This window comes from Leishmania infantum, chromosome 25 (genome assembly GCF_000002875.2).
Source record: "Leishmania infantum JPCM5 genome chromosome 25".
In the NCBI taxonomy this organism is placed as follows: Eukaryota; Euglenozoa; class Kinetoplastea; order Trypanosomatida; family Trypanosomatidae; genus Leishmania; species Leishmania infantum.
In genome coordinates this window covers 721,246-734,427 of record NC_009409.2, presented here as the reverse complement: position 1 = coordinate 734,427, position 13,182 = coordinate 721,246, and the positions used below count along the sequence as shown (strand labels likewise).

Genomic DNA, 13,182 nt, shown 5'->3' with positions numbered 1-13,182 from the left:
ACATGTACACAGGCGCATGAGGCCAGTGGATCGAGATGACACGATAACGGACGCTGTGACCCGGCATTGAGCGGCAGGGTGGGAAGCCTTTGGTTAGAACAAGAAGGAGCTGTGCTGTCACGCACGGGGCTCTGCAACACACCGCCATGCACCATCGCCCCGACCCTTTCCCCGTAAAGTCGCGCATACGTAGGTGAGCACACCCTCAAATGCATCAGTGTGCCTGGTTGGAGTGGAGGATTTGGGGAGGGGGGAGACATCAAGGCAGCCGTGTAGCGGATGCGTTGTGATGTCCCTCACCAACGTGGAGCAGCGCTCCTCCTCCCTTTCTCTCTTGCTAGTCCTCGTGCACGGATGTGTGCCCCTCCGCCACATCGGTCGCATATCGGTGAGTCACGTCAGCATCGCCTTTTGGTGTCCCGCTCGCTGTGACTCTCGCACCTCGTCTCCTCCTCCCTCCCTCCCCTCCCGTCACCACCTCGCTGCATCACCACCAAATCGACTACGACGCCGATGCACGCCCCCTCTCCCTCGTACTCAACGCGGACACACGTGCGTCTGCCTGCGCGAGCTGCGGCCAACGACCCATCGGCGGCAGTACGGAGCCATCGCTTACATTGTGCCGTCAGAGGTCTTTCTGCGTGTGTCTGTACATGCTCTGTGCCCACATAAGCGAAATACGCATTGGAAAGCGAACAGCATGAACCTCCAACCATTTCGAATCGTGCAGCCGCTCTCCCGCGTCCTTCATCGCACCATGCATCAACTGTTGTGTGAGCCGCAGCAGACCTTGCCACCCGCCGTGACCGACGCGCTTATCACGTACTCCCTCTACGAGCAGGTGCCACACGCGGAGCTGCTGAAGACCCTCCTGAATGCGTTGAAGCGGGCCCAGCATGGGGATGCCGTGCTGAGCAGCGACGATCTTTTTCTGCCCTTGAAAGCGGTGCGGCGCGCACTCGCCGGTGTGCAGCAGTTCCCTCTCACCACAGCTGAGCTGAAGACGTTAAAGCGCGATGTGGAGGTGGGTGTGGTGCGCGACATAATGCGGCTGTCCACAGACGACCTCTCCTCTGCCGATGTGGGGCTGCTCTGGGGATGCGCCACTCAGTGTTCACAGTGGGACTGCGTGGAAGAGCTTCTCCGGCACTTCCCGCTGTCGCGCACGCTCAGCTTGCAGAGCGCGAGTGAGTACCGGGACTTGCTGATCGGAGTGTGCACCCCGCAGTTTGTGTCGCAGGCTCATCCGCGCAGTGCTGACGGCGAAGACGGGGGCGCTGCGGCGCCCGCGGAGAAGGACAATGCGGCCCCTACCGTACGCCATGCTGAGGCGTTCATACAACGCATTCTCGGTGTTGAAACGGTGTGGCAGCGATGTCGCGAGGCGCTGGAGGCAAGCTCGCTGCCGCTGCTCGGGGGCGGCGGCTCGTTGGCAGACTCGGCTGCGCTGGAAGAGCGAGACATGCACGCCATCGCGTGCGTCATGTGCGCTGCCACGCTCGAGATGCAGTGTGACATGCCGGCTGACTCGGCCCTCGCCTTTCCGTTCTCCGCGGCTGAGTGGGCGCAGTATGTCGGTGGTGGGGACGGCAGTGCAACTGGCAGCAGCGGTACTCAGTGCGTGCGGCCGAGCACGATTGGGGGGCTGTCGCTTCCTGTGTGGTACCGCCGGATGGTCGCCCTGCATCAGCGCTGCGTCCCAGACTTTGTGCGCGCCTCCTTCGCGGCTGCCGTGGCGGACGACCTGCGGCGGCTGTACCAGCGCATCGACACGGAGTCGTTGGAGACATTCTTTTTGTCGTTCCTGCCGCTGGTGATCGCTGCGGCGCCGCGCATGGACTGCAGGACTGCTTTGCGCGGTTATCACAACGACGTCATGTCGAAACTCTTCTGCACGACGCCGTCGGCTTCCTCTGCCACCAGCGGTGGAGGCGATCGCGCTGCAGCAACGGGGCGGCGCGGCAAGTGGGCTGTCAATGATGCCTCAGTTTTGGCGGCACCAGCGTCTGGGACTGCGGCCGCCTCCTTTGCGCTCTCTGCTGACATGGTGATGCGAGTGATGTTGGCGGAGGTTTGCATCCAGGAAAAGGGGAAGCCGCTGCCGGAAGCCCACGTGCCGGCAATGGAGTCGATGCTGCGCACCGTGGTGGGCCATCTGCGCCGTCACCTACGGAGTGAGTCGCGGTCTCGCGTGGTGCCGCAGTATAGCGTCACTGCCGCCGAGCCTCCCGCGTCGCTGTGGAAAGCATGGAATTCGCACCGCACCTCGCTGCTGGCGATTGTGCTCAGCGAGGTGCAGGAGCGCATGTCCGGCAGTGCTGGACAGGGGTCCGCGTCGACAGTTATGAACCTCGCTGGGCAAGGCCTTCAGCTGCTCCGCCCGCTCATATCGATGGAGGTGATAGACGAACGCGGAACGGCGCGGATGGTGACTAACCTTCTGTCTTCTGGCAGAGGTGCTGCGCTCGAGATCGGTGGTGCCGCGTACGAGGCGGAGCTGCAGTCCTTTGCGCTGAAGCACGTGCAAGACGGTTTTGCGCGCACCGACGTGGCGGCCATTGTGCAAACCATGGAGAAGCACCTGGGCCACGGCTGCAACAATGGTGGTGCTGGGGGCGATGCAAAGGTGCTGTGCGCCTTGGAGGGGCTGAAGGCGGCTGAGCTGACGCTACCGTTGCGATCGTGGTCATAGGCGCGAGAGACGCCGGGCGTGTGTGTGTGTGCCTTGCGTGCATTCTTTCTTGCGGCCAGTGCACCCGGAGGCACACGCACACACACATACGCACAGAGGTTTTTGAACGAAAGAGTGCCAGCAACCGTGCGGGGGGGGGGGGAAGCGCACGTCTGGCAAAGGACATGCGCGCGTCCGGCGAAGGAAAGAGCCGGACGCGATCTGCCTCCTCCTCCTCCTCCCCTTCCTCCACAAAACAACGAAGAAATCCGACAAGCGATGCAGTGAATGTCCACACCCACCCTCCGCCTTCTTCTCCGCACGCCCTCTGTTGCCCTCCCTTTCCTGCGCGAAACCCCACCCCACCCCCTCCCATAAATCGGCGCACCCCCCACGCACGCAGTCAAAACGTTCTGCCCATGTCACCATGGCGGCTCGTCTGCTCGAGCCCACGCACAGCAGTGCAGCAAGTCTGATGCCTACTGTACTCATCATATCAGGTTTTCCGTGGTACACGAGTGAGCTGGCGGTGCACCGCTACCTCACGGATGTCTACCCGGCTGCGGAGCCAGTGACCACGCGACTCTACACGAACCCCACGAATGGCGCGAGCAGAGGGCACTGCTTTGTGGAGTACAACCTGCCACCCTCCTCCGCAGCGCCGTGCACCTCTGCGGTCGCAGCAGCAACGGCGAACAGCTTGAACGGCACCGATGTGAGGGCCATAGCAGGCGGCTTCACCGCCCAGGGGAACAGCAGCGGCGGCAATGGCGCGGTGGACGCGCTACTGCCGCCTGTTCTCCGGGAGGTGAAGCGGCGCGTTGAGGAGCACCCGTACGAATGCGTGTACTTGAAAGTGCACGCCTACGTCCTGACATCGCAGCGGTGGAGCCGCGCCGGCCGGCTCCCGGAGTTGCCCACCGACCCCCCGGCAGCTCTCTGGCGTGGCAGGGCTGGCGTCCTCGTCGGCTATGGCGATGAAGGCTTCTCGGTGCGTGCCGGGCGGGAGCTGGGCCTGCCGAACACGGTGACCGCCGACGGGAAGCTTCAGCTGGAGCGGCTGCGCAAGCGCCTCCGCACAACGTCCGCTCGGCGTGCGTCGGGCCACCTCTCCGCGGAGTAGAGGCAGCAGTGTTCGCCAGCGTTTGCGGCTGCAGTTTATCTGCGCACGTACACCCGGGCCCCGCTGGCGCGTGCTGCTATCGCTGTCAGTGCCGCTCCATCGCACACTTGCATGTGGGCGTACGAGCCACGGATAAGGTCGAGGTCGCTTCGCGGGCCTGTGTGCGTGCTTACCTACGAATGCATTAGCCGGCCTGTCAGTTGCGCAGAGGGCGAGACGCGCAAAACTGTGCCGCGCATGAGTAACACAATGACTAGCTTGAAGATGTGCGGTTGTGTTTGTGCTGCGTGGGGGCAGGGGCATGGCCTTCATTGCTCGACGCTTGTGGTCGCCTTTCGCGCCGTGCAGTGCTCGAGGCAAGCCAAGACAATGTAAGCAGGCCTCTGCTCCGCCCAGCATTGCCTCCTCTTCGCCTCGCTGGCATCTCTTTGACCCCGCTGAGGAGTGACTTGCACCCTTCTCGCCCTCTTTCCCTCGGCCCTCCCCTCGCGTTACCCCACACACCGACACACACCCGCCTGCCTCTCTGCCAGTTGGCTGATAGAGAGTGAGAGAGCAGAGGGGGAGGGGTCAGTCAAAGTCCCTTTTCGGTTCTCTCCATAAACTCACGCGCTCACGTGCGTGCACTCATTCTAGCACAGGGCGCCATCGTGTGCTGAGAGGACCGCGGAGGGACGCAGTCTCCTCCGCCATCTCCCCTTTCATCGCCTCCATCGACGATGCAGTCGGCCTCATCTCGCGTGCCGCGGAAGCCGGCGGCGGCGAGTAGCCTCGGCAAGCCAAGCAGCAGCGGTCGCTGCGGAAAACCGAATCGTCCGCAGCCCACTAGCTCCTTTTCCAAGACCGCGCAGCCTGGCACGGCGGGACGTTTCGGCACCTCCACCGCGTTGGTGGCGTCGACGGCGGCGTCGCACTTCACCGCCGGTGCGCGTGGGCAGTCTACTCCGTTTGTCGGCCAGGCCGACAGAACGGGGCGGGAGGGATCCGTCTGTGGCCTCCGCGCCCCGCAGAACGGTGCCACAGGTGCGGCCGCCCACACCGAAAAGCGCCAAGCCGCCAGAACGAAGGTCGTCGACGACGCCAGCGCCCCAGTCGTCGTTGTCGGCCCTGAGCGGGACTCGGTGCCCTTACGCCTTTGCTGCGAGGCCTTGGCGGAGGGGTGTGTGCAGACGTATATGCATCTCTTCGAGCTAGCCCACCGCGACCCCGTCTGCGTCGACACGCTCTCGCGAAAGTTCTTCAACGTCCCAGATGACCGCCTCGCGTGGGTGCAGCAGCAGCTGTCCGCCGTGGAAGTCCTTCGCCGGCAGAGCGAGTTTGAGCAAGTGTTCACCCACTGCGAGCAGCTCGCCAACTATTTTGAGAGCGAGGGCGACTACGCCGAAGCTGCGTGGTACCACGAAATGGCGCTGCATTACATGATGGAGTCACTTGATCGCACCCTTGAGCAGCGCGCCCGTCACGTGTACGCCACATTTCAGGAGCGGCAGGGACACTTGGAGGAGGCGGCCGCGCTCTACGACGCCATGTACCGCCTCGCCGTCGCCCTCCGTGATGAAGCCGCACTCCAGGACGCAAGCCGCTGCCTCGTGCGGGTGCATCAAGCCCTCGGTGAGGCCCTAAAGTCCAGCGACCCTGCCGCTGCAGCGCGGCACTACGCGACGGCTGCCGAAGCCGCGGTGCGCGGCAAGAACGTCGTTGATGAGGGTGCCGCCTACTCGGCCCTTGGCGATGTGAGTGAGGCGCGCGGGGACCTGCCGCTGGCCCTCAAGTACCAGCGCAGCTGCCGCGCCGTGGCGCAGCAAAATGACCTGAAGCCGCAGGAGTGCCAGGCGACCCTGCGTGTGGCCGACCTGGAAGAGCGGCTGGGGCTTAAGCTAGAGGCATCCACTACCCTGCACGAGGCGCTGCAGTTGGCGAAGGAGCTTGGGGCGCCACGGCAGCTCTGCATCGCCACCATGCAGCTAGGCGAGGCGTACCGCAGCCGCAACCAGGAGGACGAGGCTCTGCAGTGCTTCGACGAGAGCTTCGCCGCAGCAATAGAGGCAGGGGATCAGGAACTCATCGACACCGTCCGCATTGCCATGGGCTTCGCGCGCGGCGACTACTACCTCACCCACGCCTATGGCGGAAAGGGCTACCTGCACCTCGTCTACACGGACATCCGCGCGCAGCTGGCGTGGATGAGCGGTGGCACGCTGTGACGTGGCTCGCTTGCTTACGTTGGGTAGAATTGAAGCGAGGACGCCAGTGGTGGTTGAACGCGTCTTCGCTCGCTCCCCCCCCATCCTCCGCTTCTTGGCTTGCTCATGTGCTCCGTTGTGTGTGTGTGTGTGTGTGTGTGTGACTTCCTTGATGTACAACGAACATGTACCGTATATTGATCTCTATGAGGTCCTTGGTGTGTGCGCGAGTGCGTGTGCGTACGTAGCCCGCGCGCATGCCTGTCTATCCCGCCCGCGGCCCCCCTCCCCCTTCCTCCTTTTGCGTCTTCCTCTCTGGTTTCGTGCTCTCGATGCTACAGGCGCTTTACTCGGACTCTGAGCTTACCAATGCAGTGCCTGAGCAGTCCGAGGCCAAGCGAACAAAGTCTGCGTCACAACGCTCCCATCAGGCCGCTCTCGATGGGATCAGGTGTAGGCGGGCCTCTTGTGCACTGCCGTCGTCGCCGTGACCGCCTCTGAACCCTGGAGCAATCTCCGCGCACAATACAAGTATCCAATGTGCGCGCGCATCTGTGTACGTATGCGTGCGTGTGCGGCGCGGTGCGGCTACGCGTGTTCTCAGCGCACACCTCTGTGTTTCTCAGACTCTTTCCATCCCACCCCCTCTTCCCTCGCTGATCTCTCTCACGGCAGTGGATAACGGGTGCACTCGCGTACGCTGAGAGAGGCGTGTGGCAATCACCGAGACGCCGTACACTCTGCCTGCTATTTCCATACTCGTTTTACTGGGCTAAATTAGCTGCATCATGACGGCGACGGCGAGTAACAGGGCACAAGCCGTTGCGGCCCTCAAGCTGCAGCGGGATCGCAGCACCACGTACCAGCAATGGACGTTGCTCTTCCACCGCGCCATCACTGGTGACATCACCGCCACGGAGCTGCAGCGCAACATCCAAGGTATTGTCCTGCCAGAGTTTCAGCGCATCAGCACGCAGCTGCGCACGTTGCAGAAGGCGCTGACGGAGACGGCAGTCGAGACGGAACAGCGGCAGAATGGCCACCCCTCCCCTCACTCACCTGCTGAAGCACCAGAGGGTCCAGCAGAAAACAGGCAGCAGACGAGCTCGGCGCTGGCAATATGGATTGATCGCTTGCAAGACCTGGAGCGCGAGCACTACACGGTGACGCTGAGCTTGGCGAACCAGCTAGTTGAGCATTGCACGCCAAACGTGTGTCTCGAGTCGGAGAGCGAGCCGTCGACAGCCGCGGAGGCAGGGAAGGCAGAGGAAGGCACGCCGAAGCGCACGGGCGAGCCGGCGGACATCAAGTCTCTCTTCAAGCCGGACAGCAGCGACGATGAGCAGTACGAGTTGGTAGAGAGGCGCCCAAATCACATCGCTCACAGCCCTCCAGCGCCCTCCATCGCTGCCGCCTCTGCGCCTGCCCCAGCGCCTGCGACGCCAACGCTACGCGTGCACGACGTGGAGCGCTGCACACTGCTACGGCTTATCCCCCCGCGTTACCGCACGCATCTGTACTTTGTAAAGTGCCGCGGCGTCATGGACAGCCTCGGCGGCCCCCCCGACCACTCGGCGAATGGCGATGATGTCAATGGCACGGAGGGGAGCACGGCACGCGTGGAGGAGGAGCTGGTCGCGCTACCCTCCAAAGGCGCGCGCAGAGACGAAGCACCCATCCTTGCACACTATGCGCCGTCTGCCGTGGCGTGCCGATGTGCGGGCTGGTCAAGCGCCGTGGCTTCCATCATCCACCGCCAGGAGTCGCTTCGCGCCGCCATCGAAGATTTATGCGAAGAGTTGCAGGGTGAGATCAGCGATGATGCGTGAAGCCGAGCAGGGAAGAGAGTATGGTGGTGAGTTGCGTTGAGCGTAGCAACTGCGGCCCCCTTGCCCTACCCCACCTCCCACCCCCTCCCCCCAGCCTCGCTTACCTGCGCGTGCTCCTAGCCACTGCGGTAAAACAGAAGTAGAGCAAGCTCAGCCAGGAGCACGAGAGAGTCAAAGGTAAGATTCATGTCACCCGTCCCCCACCTACCCCTCTCCTCGAGTCCCCCGCATCTTGTCCTCCGCGCACGTCATGTGAATATTGCGGGAATGCGGCGGAGGTCTCAGCCAGTCTGCGATACGTAGTGATTTTCTCTCTCTTGAGTCCACCCGTCGACGCACACGTCTCCGCAATGTTCTCACCTCGCACGCGCACGCACACACACAATTGCAAGACACCATCGTCACCACGCTCGTCTCTTATCGCTGCGCACGGCTCTCTTCCACTTCCTCTGCCTCGCACAAGTGCCGCGAAGAGCATCATCGCCTCCGCCCCTGTCCGCCGCAACGAGATGGTCAACATGCAGAAAAATGTGGATGCCTTCTACGCCGAAAACATGCCATCCGAGACCCAGGCACGGCTGTCGGCCTACAAGGACACTCTACTCGCATTCCTTGAAGGCGTGGCTCGGTCTTACCCTGACTGCCCGGGCATCGCCTTCATCACGAGCGGCGGCACGACCGTACCTCTCGAGGTGAACGCCGTCCGCTTCATCACGAACTTCAGCAGTGGCGGCCGCGGCGCGCACCTCGTCGAGGCGTTGGCAGAGCGTGGGTGGGCCTGCGTGTTGCTGCACCACCGCACCGCCATTATGCCCTTTCGACGCGTACTCGATACGTTTAGCACTGAGCAGCTCTTTGCGGCCGTGGCATCCCCGCCCGTACCCAGCGCTGCCGGCACGGACTCGGCATCGACAGCGGGCGCCGAGTCCACGCCGGCAGCAGCGTCCAAGGCTGAGTTGCATCGCGTCGCCGAACTCTACCACCGCACGAAGGGCCTTGTTCACTACGTCGCCTACGACACTGTCGTCGAGTACATCTTTCTCCTTGAAGTCGTCTCACGCACGCTGTGTGGCACCGCTGCGCCACAGGTGCTGCAGCAGCGCCCGTGCTTGTTCTTCGCGGCGGCCGCCGTGTCAGACTACTACGTGCCGCTTCCCAAGATGTCAAGGGAGAAGATCAGTGGAGGGGATGGTCTGACGCTGCATCTGTCCAACGTGCCAAAGGTTCTACTGCTGCTGCGGGAAGAATGGCTGCACCGCGCAGCGCCAGACGCGACGCAGCCGCTCGTCTTCACATTCAAGCTCGAAACATGTGAGGAGGCTATGAAGCGCAAGGCGATCGGCAACCTGCACGCGTACCGCTGCGACGCCGTCGTGGCGAACTTGCTGCAGAGCTACAAAGAGTGGGTGCTGGTCTACACGAAGAGCGGCGACGACAGCGCGCCGGTGCTGGTGCGGCGGGGGGAGGCGAAGTCGATCGAAGCCGCCCTCTGTGATTCACTTATTTCCCTCTCGCGGCCGTGAGGAGGCGGTGCATCTGCGATGTGGGCGCGGTGCCCATTGCCGTAGTGCCGCTCCATTGTCAGGCGATGCCCCTTTTCTCTCCGCCCGCCTGCCTGCATACGCGTGCTTGTGTGTGTGTGTGTGTGTGTGTGTTCGACTTGAATCCGTATCTTCGCCCCCTCCCTCCCTCCCTTTCTCCCTGTCGAGACTCCTCCTCTTGTCTCTCGCTCGTGCTTCCGCCACCGTCTTCCCCTCCGGATCTTCACACGTTGAACCTTCTTCTCCCTGCACGGACGCGAAATAATTCTGTACGAAGAAAGAGGAAGTGAAGCAAGGAGCTCCGCGGCGGCGAAGCGCACGAGCATGCGTGCATGTGCTGGTGTGCCGGTTCTCTGACACTTTTACGCTCCTGGTCACCGCGGTGCTACAGGTGCGAGTGGATGAGGTAAGTAGAGAAAGAATGGTTGCGTATCGCGTGCGGTGTGGAAGGCGGCATGTGCACACGTGCACGTGGCGCACCAACCGAAGAGTCTGCTTCGCCCCATAGACGGCGTGGAAGGAACGGAAAGGCGCACACGCCGGTCACCCACCCACCCCTGTTAGTCTCTGCTTGGCACACGCAGCTGTTCCTAAGCTCTCCCCTCCTCCTCCTTCCCCCTCCCTCATCTCTATTTCTATCCCTCTGTGTACGCGTGTGTGCATGATGGGATCGTTGTTCGTGGAAAAGTGCACACCTCAGTTGTACGCGCAGGGAGCTCCGCAGAAGCACACAACCGCGAGGATGAGCTCGAGTGTCTGTGATGCGCCGCAGGCGACCACGTGCTCCACCGCTACACCAGAGCACCCCGCTGTGGAACTTCAGCCAGCCCTTCGCCAGCGTACCATCACCTTCTGCTTCCCTGGCCCCAGCTCGGTATCGTCCACAGGAGCGGCGGCGGCAGCGGAGGTCGCGGACGACGGCAATGATGAGAGCATCCGTGTGGTGCTGCACCTGTCGGTCCGCTGCTTCGTCGATTACGTGCTTCTCTTCGTGACGGAGGAGCAGACGTGTGCGCCCGGTGTTCTTCTCCGCTACGACGCGCCGGCTATCGGGCCCGGCGCTTTCATGTATGATGATGAGACGCCGTCACTCGACTTCGCGGTTCTGCTCGGCCTCCGTGACCACCCGCTGACGAACCTTCTCGCGAGCGCTATAGCGCACCGCATCCGTCGCTACGGCGAGACAAGACCGCTGCTGATGGGGCTCAGCGTCGTGCAAACGGCGAAGAAGCTGAACAGCAGCCACGCCAAGAAGCTTTTTCTTGACGGCGCAGCGTCGAACCTGCTCGAACTGGCGTGGGAGGTACAGTCGCCATCAAAGTGAAGCGGGTGGCCGAGAAGGAGTGTTACTCACTCGCTCTTACGCTGCTATGCAAGGATGCACGCCCCCCGGCTACGGGGCACCTCGCTCAGCGCCGCGGGCCGTGAGCTGCACATGCAGCGGAAGGGAAAGAGCTGAGAGGCAGGCAGGCAGAGACTGTATGTGGTGTGTATCTCTCCTCTCTAAAACAACAATGATAACAGCACACACGCGCATTTTCGTGGAACGACGTGAGAGCGCGAGTACGTCGATCTCGATGGGAAGAAAGCGCTGGAAGAGATCCACCGTCGCGTCTTGCAAGGCAGAGGTAGAGTGATGCAGCACCGTGCTCGAACCCACCATCTAGCCCGGCCCCGCCACCGGCCCCCCCCCCACGCCCACTCCCCACCCCCAACAACAACGCACGCATTTGTCTTCCCCTCTTGCTGCTGCCTTTCCTTGGTTGTAGGCACACAAGTCGATTCGGTAATGCCCTCGCCCCACCGTCTTCCTCTCCAACTCTTTCCCTGCTCGGCTTGTGCTGCTGCTCGAACACCGGATCCTGCCCAACACATACGCATGTACACATTACACATACATACAGATACGCATACTCACACGCACGCACAGACTCATATATATATATATATGTGTGTGTATGTCTGCTGGAACGCCAGCGCCTGCACGTCTTCGCATTCGTTCCTCTTTTGCCAACTCTCTTCTCCCTTTCGCCTTCGATTATTTTAGCTTGATCGTTTTGGTCACGCCGATCCACTTGCACCCGGGGTGAGGCAGCGGCTACCAGCACAACGACTCGTTGCCGCGCCACTCGAAGCTCACCAACGCCAGTCTGCGTGTGTGTGTGTGTGTGTGTGTGTGTGTCGGTCTTCGCTATTAGGGCCGGAGATCAGTATCAACCTTTGCGGCACAGCACCCTCCTCCCTCCATCGCTCTCTCAGCTGATTGCCATGTCCGGCCTTCGCCAGCTGATCATCTCGGCCTTCTTCCTGGTGATGGGCTTCCTATTCCTGATTTTGGGCTGCACCGTTGTAAGGAAACGAAATGCGTGGCCTTTGATGAGCCTTGCGCTCTACTGCTTCGCCCCCGTCCCCTTCTTCTTGTGTGGTCGCGGCGCCGACAGCGACGACTTCATCGACTTTGATGACGAGCCGCTGGATGCCTTCAGCACAGTCGGCCTCTTCATGGGCGGTGTGCTGCTTATATCGGGTCCAGGTCTGGCGGTGGTGCTCTATCACACCTCCGTGATTTGCGGCTTGGCACTCTTCTTCACGCTCCTCAGCGGGGTGTGCTTCATCGCGGCGGGCGTGTCACTCACCGTCGCTGATGGTGGCGATGGCGACGACGCTGCTGACGGGTACAACTTCTAAAATGCGAAACAGGAATCCGGAAGAGCCACGTTGGCGGACGTGTTGATGCGTCTGCGTGCACTCCTCCTCTTCTGCTATTCATACCCTCGCCACACGTACGCACGGCGCGTAAGACGGTGAGCCATGCTTGCGTCGTACGAAGCATTCTGTTGCTGGATCTGTCTCTCTCTCTCTCATGGCGGTCTTGCTTTTTTTTTCTCGGGTTGTGCGTCCTTGTTGGGCAGGGAAGAGGAAAGGGGAAACGCACACGAGGAAACACGCACTCCGCTGCCTCTGCCTCTCTGCCTTCCGCAGGGGACCACCTCGCTCCATCTCACCCTTTTCGTCTTTGCTCTCGTTGTCTGCTGCGGCTCTGCGTGGAAGTCGACGACGGTCACGGCGAGGAGGCGGGATTGTGTGTGGGGGGGGGGGAGGGGAGGATGGTGCCACCGAAAGAGTAGCGCACCAGCGAGATCACGTCACACGAGGCTGTTCTGCCGTCCTCTTCTTCTTTCTGTGCTGTTGTGCTGTATCATCACTCGTTCTGTCTGCGTGTGTCTCCGCCTCTGCCCTCGCTCGCCTTCTTGGCCTCAGCGACAGCGGCCAGAACAGCATCCCCCTCCCCCTCGGCTGAGCTTGTCTGGCAGGAGAACGAGGTGAAGGGAGGGGGTCACGCAGGTAAGAGACCACCTGCATGGACGGTATGCACCTTTTTCAATGACCGCAATGTAGACAGGTGGGCATTGGGCGTGGGTATGTGTGTGTGTGTGTCGCCGTCTTTACGCTTCGCACATCGGCATCCCCTCGATGCCCGCTCATGCGTGAGAGTGTGCAGCCTGTGCTGCCTCTTCGCCATCACGCCGCTATAATACTCCGTCGCTCACTCTCCTTGTCGCCCGCTCGTCTCGGGAGGCGGCTGCAAGGGAACTTCGGAAACGCATGCATGGGCATTCTAGCTGGGTGCGGGGTTATGTTCACATATGGGATCCTTCCGTGCATCACACACACACACACGCCATTCTCCAATGCCCTGCTCCTTCGACACAATCAACACATTATTCCGTCCACTCTCAACTTCTCAGCATGACGGCCCCTCCGCCTCTACGACGGCGGCGGTCATCGAGCTCTACATGCGTCTTGAGCGCCTCGCCATTCAAAGTGGCTCTAA

The 13,182-nt window shown here is 61.9% G+C and overlaps 7 protein-coding genes across 7 annotated transcripts; all 7 read left to right on the top strand.

Moving 5' to 3' along the window:
- Nucleotides 1-700: 700 nt before the first annotated feature.
- On the top strand, nucleotides 701-2,692 carry LINJ_25_2020 (conserved hypothetical protein; the record flags this gene model as incomplete). Its single annotated transcript, XM_001466196.1, has 1 exon — nucleotides 701-2,692. One exon carries the CDS (start codon nucleotides 701-703, stop codon nucleotides 2,690-2,692), a length of 1,992 nt encoding a protein of 663 aa, XP_001466233.1.
- A 406-nt stretch (nucleotides 2,693-3,098) lies between these two features.
- LINJ_25_2010 (conserved hypothetical protein) lies at nucleotides 3,099-3,794 on the top strand (the record flags this gene model as incomplete). Its single annotated transcript, XM_001466195.1, has 1 exon — nucleotides 3,099-3,794. One exon carries the CDS (start codon nucleotides 3,099-3,101, stop codon nucleotides 3,792-3,794), a length of 696 nt encoding a protein of 231 aa, XP_001466232.1.
- A 719-nt stretch (nucleotides 3,795-4,513) lies between these two features.
- LINJ_25_2000 (conserved hypothetical protein) lies at nucleotides 4,514-5,998 on the top strand (the record flags this gene model as incomplete). The annotated part of the gene is made up of 1 exon (XM_001466194.1): nucleotides 4,514-5,998. One exon carries the CDS (start codon nucleotides 4,514-4,516, stop codon nucleotides 5,996-5,998), a length of 1,485 nt encoding a protein of 494 aa, XP_001466231.1.
- A 767-nt stretch (nucleotides 5,999-6,765) lies between these two features.
- Nucleotides 6,766-7,806, top strand: LINJ_25_1990 (conserved hypothetical protein; the record flags this gene model as incomplete). The annotated part of the gene is made up of 1 exon (XM_001466193.1): nucleotides 6,766-7,806. One exon carries the CDS (start codon nucleotides 6,766-6,768, stop codon nucleotides 7,804-7,806), a length of 1,041 nt encoding a protein of 346 aa, XP_001466230.1.
- A 350-nt stretch (nucleotides 7,807-8,156) lies between these two features.
- Nucleotides 8,157-9,329, top strand: LINJ_25_1980 (conserved hypothetical protein; the record flags this gene model as incomplete). The annotated part of the gene is made up of 1 exon (XM_001466192.1): nucleotides 8,157-9,329. One exon carries the CDS (start codon nucleotides 8,157-8,159, stop codon nucleotides 9,327-9,329), a length of 1,173 nt encoding a protein of 390 aa, XP_001466229.1.
- A 679-nt stretch (nucleotides 9,330-10,008) lies between these two features.
- On the top strand, nucleotides 10,009-10,671 carry LINJ_25_1970 (conserved hypothetical protein; the record flags this gene model as incomplete). Its single annotated transcript, XM_001466191.1, has 1 exon — nucleotides 10,009-10,671. One exon carries the CDS (start codon nucleotides 10,009-10,011, stop codon nucleotides 10,669-10,671), a length of 663 nt encoding a protein of 220 aa, XP_001466228.1.
- Nucleotides 10,672-11,615: 944 nt separating this feature from the next.
- On the top strand, nucleotides 11,616-12,035 carry LINJ_25_1960 (hypothetical protein, unknown function; the record flags this gene model as incomplete). Its single annotated transcript, XM_001466190.1, has 1 exon — nucleotides 11,616-12,035. The coding sequence occupies one exon, from the start codon at nucleotides 11,616-11,618 to the stop codon at nucleotides 12,033-12,035; it is 420 nt and encodes a 139-aa protein (XP_001466227.1).
- Between the last annotated feature and the right edge of the window lie 1,147 nt (nucleotides 12,036-13,182).